This window comes from Ceraceosorus guamensis (genome assembly GCF_003144195.1).
Source record: "Ceraceosorus guamensis strain MCA 4658 unplaced genomic scaffold IE81scaffold_2, whole genome shotgun sequence".
Classification (NCBI taxonomy): Eukaryota; Fungi; Basidiomycota; class Exobasidiomycetes; order Ceraceosorales; family Ceraceosoraceae; genus Ceraceosorus; species Ceraceosorus guamensis.
Window position 1 is genome coordinate 55,787 of NW_020289997.1, and position 10,134 is coordinate 65,920.

Below are 10,134 nucleotides of genomic sequence, written 5' to 3' on the forward strand. Positions count from 1 at the left end.
TCGGATGCTGGCAACCGCGCTCATTCCTCGATCGAAATCGGTATACAATGCGCGTAGGCAGGCATCGTCAAAGGCCATGACATCTCGCTCACGATGTCCTCAAGCATACAGGCTCGGAGCCTAGTTCTTTCAGTCTTGAAAAGCGTTTCAAACTGATTGATGAAAGTCAGTTTTCCTTGATCACAAAGTGATCCTCTCAACGATGTGCCTACTCCAAACGAAACTTCTTGACAACTTCCCAAAGCTGAGGCCAGATCTCTGCGCTGGTATTCCCCTTCAGATTGGCAAAGAGAGGCGGTCTGGACAAGGACATTGTAGGGCTTCTGTAGTAGTCCAGTATAGGTGCGACCTCACGATGATGCGTTGCGAGTCTCGTTGCGAATGCATCCTGCGCAGAAGATTGGTGATGGCGCTGCAGGGTGAGCGGGGCGGGGGCGGGGACACGCTAGGCGACGATCACGTTCATGCTGCGTCCTCACCACATTGTCGTCCGGTCGCTGCTCTAACGGCTCGCCAGTGATATCGTCCAAGCCCTCTTTCAAGGGCTTGTTGAAATTCGTGTTGCTAAGAGTGCAGCACATTGATCAGCGTGTCTCCTCGCCCATGATCGCCACTGGTCGCAGATTCGGCATACGCACTATACACGTCCAGAAGCGGGATGCACCCATCGATCTGCTCAACGAAATGGCGTCATGGCGTCTCAGTGGGTCTCAGTCGGCGCGCAATGAGGCATCCTCGTCCGCGCACCTAGAATGCGGGCAAGCACCACATCTGGTGGCACGTCTAGGTTGATGACGAGGTCCAGTGGGTCACCTTCCTGTTCCAATGTTGAGTCCAGCAGCTTGGCTTGACCGATGGTTCTCGGATATCCATCTAGCATCCACGGCTGTGCACAGAAGAGCGGCTTGCAGTGTCAAAATCCGGCGCATCGCCAATACTTTGCAAGCCAGTGCCAAGCTTCGGCTCACCCCATTGCGCGCAGCCTTGAGATCGGACCAGATGACATCCATCATGGTCTGATCGGGCATGAGCCCTGACATCGAACACGTCGACACTTCAGCGGAATGTATGCGCTCGTGCACCAAAGCAGCAAGACTGACCTCCATCCTTGATGACGTTCTCGGCCTGTCGGCCCACCTCCGTCTTTCGTCTGATGTGCGATCTCAAGCTGTCCCCAGCGCTGAAAGTCTTCAAAGCTGGCGCATGTTCGACCAGCCTTCCGGACAGCGTGCCTTTTCCCGAGCCCTGATGCAGAATGAGACGTGTCAGCGAGTCACCTTGGGGATGCTACGTTCCATACGCACAGGCGAACCAATGATGAGGGCACGAAGTGGGCTTCGACCAGCCATTGTAACGCGTGTGCAGACCAAAGTCTCTTGCTTTGTGACTTGTTCTTGGTTGTACCACGTCTCTGCTATAGCTTCATGACCGCCATCAGGCGAGAGCGACCACAGTGAGTGCTCGCGTCATTCTGACGCTGGTAGTCGATATCAAAGATCACACGGCATCCGGAGTAGGTCGGGACCATCCACCCACGACTGCGAGTCACGCATGAAACGAACTCGAGCCGTGCTGCATGCATGCACCACTCTCCACACGTCCGCACGTCCGCGCAGAAACGGAATGCGGGGAAGCCGTCACCTCGATCGTGACTCGCGCACAATCACGAAGGTGTTTGGCGCAGCCTCTGCGCTAGCACGTGAAACTTGGGACGTTCCTGCTCGAACTTTGACTGGCATCAAATTTCTTGACTTTTCGCTGACCTCAATGACATGATTGGGCCGGGTGAGGACACTCGAATGCAGCCCTATGCGCACAACGAGCCGAGTAATGGCGAGCAATTTGAGGCCTGCACCACCGAGGCGCGGACTTGCGCAGACTCATCAAAGTCGCACAAATCCAAGAATGAATCAGATCGACACCAATCGTCACGTGATAGTATCATTGCACTCGCATGTTGTCACGACTCTTCGAAGCATTGTCTGTACGACTCCTTTGGAACGTCTCGCCTTGAGCTAGCGTGGCATTTAAATGCAAGGCGAACCACAGGCAGCCCCGTTGCTGACCGCGCAACCAAAATGGAAGCTCGAGGCATTGTCCAACCCGTGGCGATGGCGAAAAGTGGTCAAAACGCTCGGCCGAAGCAATTGCAGATCGAGAGGGAGAGCAGATTTTCCCAGATCGTGGCCACTGTGGCTTCACGACGAAGCGCGATTGCTGGAGCTCTGACATGGCCGTTCCGCACATAGGTCCAGAGCCCACTTTGGCGCGCGCGGGGGGCTCGATGCAGTCGCAGTTGATTGAAGCTGCGACCTAAGCCAATTAGCTTTCTTGAGGGCGACGCGGCAACGCTTTCGCTTTCAAGTTCAAGCGACGACACAGTCTTCGCGAATCTTGAAGCCGTACATTTCCTTGTCAATCTGAGCCTCGATTGCCTTGAAATCCGAGCGAGACTGTCAACCCGCATGGCCGCGAGATGTTGGACTTGTGTAAGAGAGCGCTTACAAGCGAGCTGTTGCAATCGAATCACTCACCTTGAGATGTTCGTAAAGGTCCTCAGGGCTGATGAGCCCTCTGAAGTGAGCCGCGTCCCTAACGATGGTTGCCAACTCTCTTGGTGAGTCGATGATATATATATTACCCAGCATCTTTAGCGCCTCAAAGTGTTGCGTCACACTCGGCTGTCGCAGCGTCAGAACAAATGCGTGGTAAGCGTTGAGGTCAGCGATCACTTTGAAGCCGCCGTCGAGATTGATGATCTGCCTTCGTAGGTGCTTGGTGAGAGCACTGGAACAGGCATCGGAATAAGCAAAATGATGAGTAGGAACGAGCGCAGAGAGCAGCGCTGATTACTCACGCGTATAGGCGCATGCCAACCTCCAAGTAAAACACCTCGAGCACATTCTTGTCGGTGCTGCCCACCAGCATGCGACAGTGATCTCGCAGACACTTGATGCAGTCTTTTGCAGCTTGTGTAGGGCCAAGATCGGGATCCTGGCCAGCCGGCGGGCTGAAGTCGCGCGGGTCCTGTCGAGTCTGTAAGATGTACTCTGCCTGCCCCATCAGAAGATCCAAACCGGCATTAAGTCCCTTGGCCACGCTTTCATCGAGCGCAGCTTCGAAGCGTTTCTTCTCTCTAACCACAATGTTTAGGAAATCAGTGCGGTCAAAGTGTCTACCGAGTTCTTGATCAAAGTAGACCTGGACCATCTGCTGGATGGTGTCTCCTACGTGCACGAGCTCAAAGAAGTGCACGAGCGGCATGACGTGCTCAGCCGTGCCTTCCTTGTTCTTCTCGTCAAGCTCGCCGGCTCCAGAAGCGGGTGCACTCTGAGCTGGATCCCAGCTTTCGATCTGCTCGGTAGCCTTCCGAAAGCCAGGCACAATGTGCTGTTCGGCCAAGATGTGCATCGCAGCGGCCGCGTTCTTCTCGATCTCCTCGTGGACGCGCGTGCCATAGGTATCGGGGTATTCGGCAAACGTCTCGATGCGCTTGATGCAGTCTCGATTGACGTGTATGAGCTGCAATGCTACGTCGAGTGAGAGCAGGAGCTGAAGGCGAGATAAGGACTCGGCAGCCGTCGACGGCAGTGCTGGAGAGCTGGGCACTCGGAGCTGAGGCGTGCCCGCACGAGAGGTAGCGGACGAAGAAATCCCCAAGGAAGGCGTGGTCCTCCCGCCAGAAGTCAGTGTTGGAACAAGCGAGCTTGGTCGCGACGATGGGGTCACGGAAGCCCCTGAGCCCACGATCTGGGTTGCGCCAGTGATCGGCGCCGGCACTTGTGCTGGTCGTGCGTTGGCAACTGCGCCCCAAGCCTCTACCTCTGCGCTCCATTCATCCCTCTCGGTTTCGCCGAAAGGGTTATCTCCGAACCCGCTCGGTCCTTTCTCGTTGATTTGGTCGTCGTCATCATCATCCGAATCCTCACCGTACATGCCTGGACCAGCGCTACCGCCCTCAGCGTCGGCTTGGCTAAAGTCGATGTACCCTTTGGCTGCCTCGTTCGTGGCTTTCTCATTGAGGCCGCTTGGGCTTCGAGGTATCGGAAGGTCGGCCTGCTTTCTACCTGATGCGCCATCTTGTGATGGATTTGGGGTCAGCGTATCGCCATTTCCGCTGCCAGTAGCGCCACCTTGCCATCGCATGGGGTTGATAGCTGACAAACCAGTACCTGCGGTCCGTACAGCTGCGCTCCCGACGTATAGAGCTGTACGCGGAACGACAGTGACTGGTAGCAGTAGCACGTCCTTGAAGCCTGAGAGCACAGACCGCTTTACTGCTGCTGGATTTTGGGATGCAAGGAACGCCGCAGCATCCGCTCGCGTGCGCGTGGCTTCGTTCTCGACCTTTTCAACGCCCGAAAGGTGCACGATGAGCGAATTGCTTCTAAACAGCCACAGCTAGCTGTCTACACTCACATCTTCTTGCCACTTGCGTGCTATCCGCAGCATCGCTTCCGAGACCCACGTCCTTTCCTTTTCCAAGTATTCGTCCATGTGCTTCTCCCACATTTTGTAGACGACATCCTCACATCTGGTCTTAGTGACGGTCAGGGGGTCTTTATCGGTGATGGCCATCAGCACGTCGACGAGCCGAAGGGCTTGCGAGAAAGCGGCAGCGCAAGAGCGCAGGAATAGATGCTCTGAGTGCTGCTTTGCTCGTTGCAGGAGGGGCAAGATGTACGCAGAGATCTGGGGATCGTTGTGCGCTCCGGAACCATCAGCTTTGTCTGAAATTGCACCAGGAGGCTGCCTACAAAAGACTCACAGCACTCTCGGCCACGTCTCGTGCGTACCTCAAGACAGCATCCTGCGTCGGTGGAAACACCCTGGCAATGATCTCTGCTTCCTTCCCCACTGCTTCTAACAGTTCGGCCATGAAGACATCCATGGCCGTGAAGTCGAGTGAGATGCCGTCCGGTGGTCGTGAGCTGTCGGGCGTTTGCAGGGACGAAGCGTCAGCTCACAACAGCATATGCAGCGCCACGTTACGCGCGTCATGCAACACTCACACGATGTTTCTTCTCGAATCGTGCTTTTTGCCAATTCTTTGCGCCTCACTGATGACCAGGCCCATGTACTTCTCTGCAAGAGCGTTGGCTCTCGCGTCCTCCTCGAGTGCCAGGCCAACTTCCCAAACCGCATGAGCAGCGTTTGCAAGATCCGCTTCTGCTCGTCGAACGCTGCGCGCCGTATCTGCGCCATGTCTGGCCGCCCTGACGGCATCCGCACGGCGGTCCAGAGTGCCTTCGAAGGTCATGAAAGCGTGATCGACCAGACTTCTGCCAGAGGAGATGACTCCTTTGCGCAGCTCTGCAGCAGGGACCTTGGCTGATCCTGATCCGCCCACACCTCCCTCCTCGGGAGGCAGCAGCCACCTCAGTGCATTGGCATGCAAAGCTGCACTATGCGATAGGCCCAAGTCGCCCCCTAGATTGCATCCCACAACGCCTCCGCCTCCTCCAATCTGAGCAGCGAGACCGTTCAGCTGAGGTCTGAGCCTCTTTGCCAAGGCACACAGCCTTCTGAAATGCACGCTCGACTTTGTGCAGAGAGGCAAGGCGGACTCGGCAGAGTAGCTGAACAGCGACGTCGGTTGAGCAGGCTTTTGCAGCTTCACTGGCGAGATTGGCGAGAAGCCGGATGAATTGCTGTTGTTGGAGCTTGAGCCGCCTCCGAGAGCTACGCTCGCAAGACCGGCCGCTAAAGAGCCTCCGGGTACGCGTGCAGGAGGCGCAGAGGCAAAATCGCCAAAGCCGTCGTCCTCGTCGTCAGCATTGGCTGGTGAGCCATCAATAGAGGGCTTTGCGAAATCGCCAAAGTCGTCATCGACGTCGTGTCTAGCTGACAGGCCACCTTGTGCGAGATGCGGAGACTTGGAGGCGTCCCCATTCTTGCTGCTGGGTGACAATGCACCATTCGCGCTAGCTTTTGCCGCGATCGGCTTGTCTCTCCTCCTACCGACTGCACGCCTCCTCCATGGATCGTCTCCTCCAGCGTCACCGTCTTGGAACAAAGACTTTCGATCGGACTCCTCCTCGCCGTCCACCTGAACCCAATCCAGCCTGTCCAACCTCTCTTTCCAGAGCCTGTCGTCGGTGACGACCCTCGCAAGCCTCCTTCCTGCCAGCTTGCAGCTTCCGAGATCCCTCAGTGGCACGTAGCCGAGGATTGTGCGAATCAGGCTCTCGGGCAAGCCATTGATGGTCGGCTCCTTCTTCTCGCCCGCTTTACCCGTGGCAGGAGAGGTCGGCAGTGCCTCTCCATGATCCGCGTCGTTGCCGGTGGACAGAATGACCGAAGCGCGAGCATAGGAGCCTACGCCCCGGCCTCCACCAATCCCTGGCGCTTGGAGCGAGAAGCGCTTGGTTGGTGCCAAAGGCGCCCAAGAATCCATCTCGAGGCTTCACCAAGACGGCTGGTCGCGGCGCAGCTGATGCGAGCGATTTGAAAGAGCGCGCGAGTGGCAGGCGCAAATCAGAAAAGAGGGAGGCTGCTTCTCCAGCCAATGATGTTGAGGTGTTGACGTGCTTGCAGCATGGCGCACTGTTCAGCATTCACTCGTGACTTGTATCAGGAGGCGGACGCTGTCCGAACCACTCGCCCGTGCTTGTAACGTTGAATTTGCACAATGCGGTAGCAGCCTGGAGGGTAAATGATGTGATGGTAGTGCCGGAGTCGTGGGACAAGTGGCTGCGCAAGTGACAGCCATGGGTTTGCGTGGCCGGGAACATACAGCCTGGATGAGTTTGTGACTTGCCTAGATCTTGCACGCAGCAGGCAGCCATCCAGGATGTACAGCCTTTGATGAGTAGAATCACAAACGCGATTCACCATGCAGCAGCAGGAAACAACCGAGCATCACGAATAGCGGCGGGGCTCATTCACGATTCACGATTCTGTTGTGCGAGTCAAGATTTCATGGCCCGTTCACCCGTCGCGCCAAAAGCCAGTCACGTGCAAGCCATCATGTGCCGCATATATATGGTGAACTCCAAACTCACCACTCACGACTGGCTGGTCAGCTCGCACGACGTGTGTAGTCGAGAGTCAAACGTCATCTGTAAAGGCTTCTCAGAGAAGCATAGCAGGGTCAGACCTCAGTTCAGTCCGTCTCGGCTCAGGGTTTCTCTCTGACTATGTGCGTCGACCTCTTCAGTGTCCGCTGCCGCCCCAAAGGGTGGCACTAGCTCTGGCTTCGATCCGCAGGCCCTTCTCCTCATCCTCCCATGCTCACGCTCCAGTCCGCTCGTGATCCCTGATACATTGCGTAGAGACTGTAGACACCTAGACCCGCTCTCGTCGTTGAGCACATCAACAAATCAAGACTCCAAGAGAGCGATTCTTTGTGTCATTGGGCAAACGTACACGTCACATGCTGAGCCACACGGCGCAGCGAGAGAAGCGCGCCGCTCAGAAGCCAGACTGAATCAGGTAGTCCGCCAACCCCTCAACGACCTGAGCGAGCACATTCCTTGTCAGCCTGCGATGGCTCAGGTATCGATTGTAGAGGAGAACGAAAAGCGCCGATGTGACACCATACTCACCTTGGTAGCTTGACCCGGGACGATGGGGCTGTTGTATTGACCCACCAAGACTGCCTGCGCTGTCTTCACCAGAACTATCGTTGCGCAATCGGCGCGACGGGGTCAGAACTTGTTGAGAGGCGATCATAGGCGAGGTGAAATTGTGACTCACTTATGCCGCCGGCCTATTGTGAAGCAAGGCGTAAAGCACGAGGAGGGGGAGCAGCTCTCGTCAGCAGGTCTGACGCGACCAGGTCAAGGGTCGCCAGCAAGGTACGTGCGTGCGAGCCTGGAAAACTTGCGTTCTTGTCATCGACTACAGTGCGTTGCGCCACAACCAAAGCGCTGCCTGCTGCGACGCCTCTGCAAGCCAAGCCTCTCCGTGTCCAGCCTTATCGATTCCTACTCCAGCGACCAGCGAGAACAGATCATCGCGGCAGGCCGAAACCTCAAACGGAGAAAATCTGGCCGCCCAAGCAGATTTCTACACCGCCACTTAGAAGCGCGGGGCAGCCAAGCGATGCGATGGTGCAGCTTTCAGGCCAAGAGGTCTTTGAGTTGCTCCTACACCTTGACTCACGCCCTGCTTTCCATAAATGCTTCTAGGGTTGGCGCTGAGGGTAAAGTATTTCTTGCCACCCGCATGAATGCCGCCAGCCTGGAGTGGTGAGGGATCATCGAATCCACTGACGATAGCTTGTTGTTCCTGAGGCGTGATCTGAATATTTGAGGTGGCGATGACCGAAACGCGTCAGACGTGGCAGCAAGGGAATGGATGGCTGTGAGGGGTTAAGCTGGCCGACTCACGGTAAATCCGGCGCTAGAGGCCCACACCCCTCCTTTCAGACCCAAGATAGCAGCTGCAGTGACGTTGCCAGTGCCAACCAAATTGGTATCGACGTAACCTGTGATGGGAAAGCGGGTGGCGTGAGGGGTCAGCGGCTGCGCGCTGTCTGTATCCTCCTTCTGCAGCTGCCACGATCCAAGCGTCGTGGAGCGCCAGGGCTGAAGAGCAAGCGGAGAGTCCCGCACTGGCTACCTGCAAATGTCGAGCTTGACCATGCTTCCGCTCGAACACTCACCTTGCCAAGACATGATGCGATGAGGCGCCGATGGGTTGGCTAGTGTCCTTTCTTGAGATCAACGAAGCTGCTTCCGTGCGATGTCGTGAAGTCTATGTAAGCTGAAAGGGTCCTTTGGTCGATAGGGTAAGCGCGAATGAGACCCAAAGGGTGGAGTGCTTTTGCGCAGTCTGGTCTATGATCGTGGATGAAGACTGACGACTTGGACTCTGACTGACGGACATTGGTGATTCTCATCAGCATTCGCGATTGCAAGCGTCGCGGAGACCAACACCGCCGCGGGTGTCTTCGATGTTTCGGTCGAGCACGAGCCAGCTGCTGGGCCGCGTCGCGCGGCTTGCGCCATCCATCGCGCATGCTGCAGCAGCGGTAGATTCACGGTTCAAATTGCTGCTGCATGCTGGTGAGATGCAAGGCAAGCAGGACGCGTGCGCCATTTCAATCGTGAATTGGGGCGCGCCATCCCCCACGTGGGCCCGCCAGGCTTCTCACCAAGAAGCTCATGATGGCTGATGCATGCTGCCTATACCATCGTCAATCGACAGTCTGTGAGTCGTGCGTGGTCTCGAATATAACAACGCTAGCTAGTCAGCCAAATCTCCACATCCATTCGCACTTGATTTTAGGCTTTCACTGTCCTGTATCCGAAGCCGTATTGAGGAGAGCCATCGACCCTATTTAGACCTCATTGGTTCGCACTCTCGAGGATCAGCTTGCCGAGCCTCTCGAAAGGCCCTCAGTACACCCACCGAGGAGCCCAAAGTCGAAGAACGCATACAGGACCAGGTGCGCCATATCGTTCGGCAGGCGCTGAATCAATCATGTCGGCAATCGGATCCATCTTTCGCCCTTTCCAAGCCACCTACAGGTACATGGTGAGCTAGCAGAAAGGCAGCTTGCCTGGTGTCAGCGCCGCCAGGACTCGAGGAATCGTCTTGACTCACAATGCCCAAATCACACACAATCTCGTTCACAGCAATGGGCAGCTCACGAGAAGCCAGAGATCTTCTTTAGTGTTCTGATCGGGAGCGTTGGTGCGTCTCATGCGACACTGTCTCGACGCTTTGTGGGCAGGTGCTGCTGCAAGTAAGTCAAGTCTCGAAGCTGACGTCATCTCTTGCCGCACACGCTCGCGCAGGTCCCGTCTTGGTTGTTACAGTGCCCCCTTTGAGGAGACGCTATGGTTACATTCCGGCCGAGCCCATTCCTTCCAGCTTCCCAGGTGGGTGCATCGCAGCCGAGCGCTGCAAACGAGATGACGATCGCTCATCGTGCCTACCCCATTCTTCTTGCATCTGACAGTCCCACAACGGGCAAGAGAAGAGGTGACGGAGTACGACGATGAGTAGAGCACTGGGTACAACAAGCTCCGAAGCCATCCGCACAGTCACGCCTTAGACGCCCTCAGCTCTTTCAATTCATCAAGATTTGCACCGCTGCATGAAGCGTGTGTGATGCTTGTTCGCAGCGGCTTTTGTGGTGGGAGGGGCGAGAGTACATCAGGTGCCCGCGTGGGAAGGTTTCAA

The 10,134-nt window shown here is 56.3% G+C and overlaps 4 protein-coding genes across 4 annotated transcripts; 1 reads left to right on the forward strand and 3 right to left on the reverse strand.

The window, feature by feature from the left end:
* Positions 1-134: 134 nt before the first annotated feature.
* Positions 135-1,502, reverse strand: IE81DRAFT_319368 (adenylate kinase). The gene is made up of 7 exons (XM_025512705.1): positions 1,305-1,502; positions 1,101-1,245; positions 969-1,033; positions 748-886; positions 639-672; positions 480-564; positions 135-388 (listed from the first exon to the last, which is right to left on the reverse strand). The coding sequence occupies exons 1-7, from the start codon at positions 1,347-1,349 to the stop codon at positions 209-211; spliced, it is 693 nt and encodes a 230-aa protein (XP_025373162.1). The 5' UTR covers positions 1,350-1,502; the 3' UTR covers positions 135-208.
* An 805-nt stretch (positions 1,503-2,307) lies between these two features.
* IE81DRAFT_79805 (hypothetical protein) lies at positions 2,308-6,485 on the reverse strand. The gene is made up of 6 exons (XM_025517652.1): positions 5,013-6,485; positions 4,769-4,931; positions 4,420-4,692; positions 2,858-4,347; positions 2,535-2,787; positions 2,308-2,453 (listed from the first exon to the last, which is right to left on the reverse strand). The coding sequence occupies exons 1-6, from the start codon at positions 6,395-6,397 to the stop codon at positions 2,367-2,369; spliced, it is 3,651 nt and encodes a 1,216-aa protein (XP_025373163.1). The 5' UTR covers positions 6,398-6,485; the 3' UTR covers positions 2,308-2,366.
* Positions 6,486-7,405: 920 nt separating this feature from the next.
* IE81DRAFT_319371 (Profilin/allergen) lies at positions 7,406-8,899 on the reverse strand. Its single transcript, XM_025512706.1, has 6 exons — positions 8,609-8,899; positions 8,334-8,431; positions 8,107-8,244; positions 7,699-7,711; positions 7,548-7,621; positions 7,406-7,458 (listed from the first exon to the last, which is right to left on the reverse strand). Exons 1-6 carry the CDS (start codon positions 8,619-8,621, stop codon positions 7,414-7,416), a joined length of 381 nt encoding a protein of 126 aa, XP_025373164.1. The 5' UTR covers positions 8,622-8,899; the 3' UTR covers positions 7,406-7,413.
* Positions 8,900-9,429: 530 nt separating this feature from the next.
* Positions 9,430-9,957, forward strand: IE81DRAFT_344073 (hypothetical protein; the record flags this gene model as incomplete). Its single annotated transcript, XM_025515768.1, has 4 exons — positions 9,430-9,483; positions 9,585-9,642; positions 9,747-9,830; positions 9,911-9,957. 4 exons carry the CDS (start codon positions 9,430-9,432, stop codon positions 9,955-9,957), a joined length of 243 nt encoding a protein of 80 aa, XP_025373165.1.
* Positions 9,958-10,134: the final 177 nt, after the last annotated feature.

Excerpts from the sequence above, each read along its gene's own strand:
- IE81DRAFT_79805 (XM_025517652.1), bottom strand. The coding sequence starts at position 6,397 with ATGGATTCTTGGGCGCCTTTGGCACCAACCAAGCGCTTCTCGCTCCAA. Across the intron at positions 4,932-5,012 it reads GATTCGAGAAGAAACATCGT|CTCACGACCACCGGACGGCA; the intron begins GTGAGTGTTGCA and ends AACGCCCGACAG. Across the intron at positions 4,693-4,768 it reads GAGACGTGGCCGAGAGTGCT|ATCTCTGCGTACATCTTGCC; the intron begins GTGAGTCTTTTG and ends AACGATCCCCAG.
- IE81DRAFT_319368 (XM_025512705.1), bottom strand. The coding sequence starts at position 1,349 with ATGGCTGGTCGAAGCCCACTTCGTGCCCTCATCATTGGTTCGCCT. Across the intron at positions 887-968 it reads TCAAGGCTGCGCGCAATGGG|CCGTGGATGCTAGATGGATA; the intron begins GTGAGCCGAAGC and ends TTCTGTGCACAG. Across the intron at positions 389-479 it reads AGCGACCGGACGACAATGTG|GATGCATTCGCAACGAGACT; the intron begins GTGAGGACGCAG and ends TCTTCTGCGCAG.
- IE81DRAFT_319371 (XM_025512706.1), bottom strand. Across the intron at positions 8,245-8,333 it reads CCTCTAGCGCCGGATTTACC|ATCACGCCTCAGGAACAACA; the intron begins GTGAGTCGGCCA and ends TCAAATATTCAG. Across the intron at positions 7,459-7,547 it reads TCCCGGGTCAAGCTACCAAG|GTCGTTGAGGGGTTGGCGGA; the intron begins GTGAGTATGGTG and ends GTGCTCGCTCAG.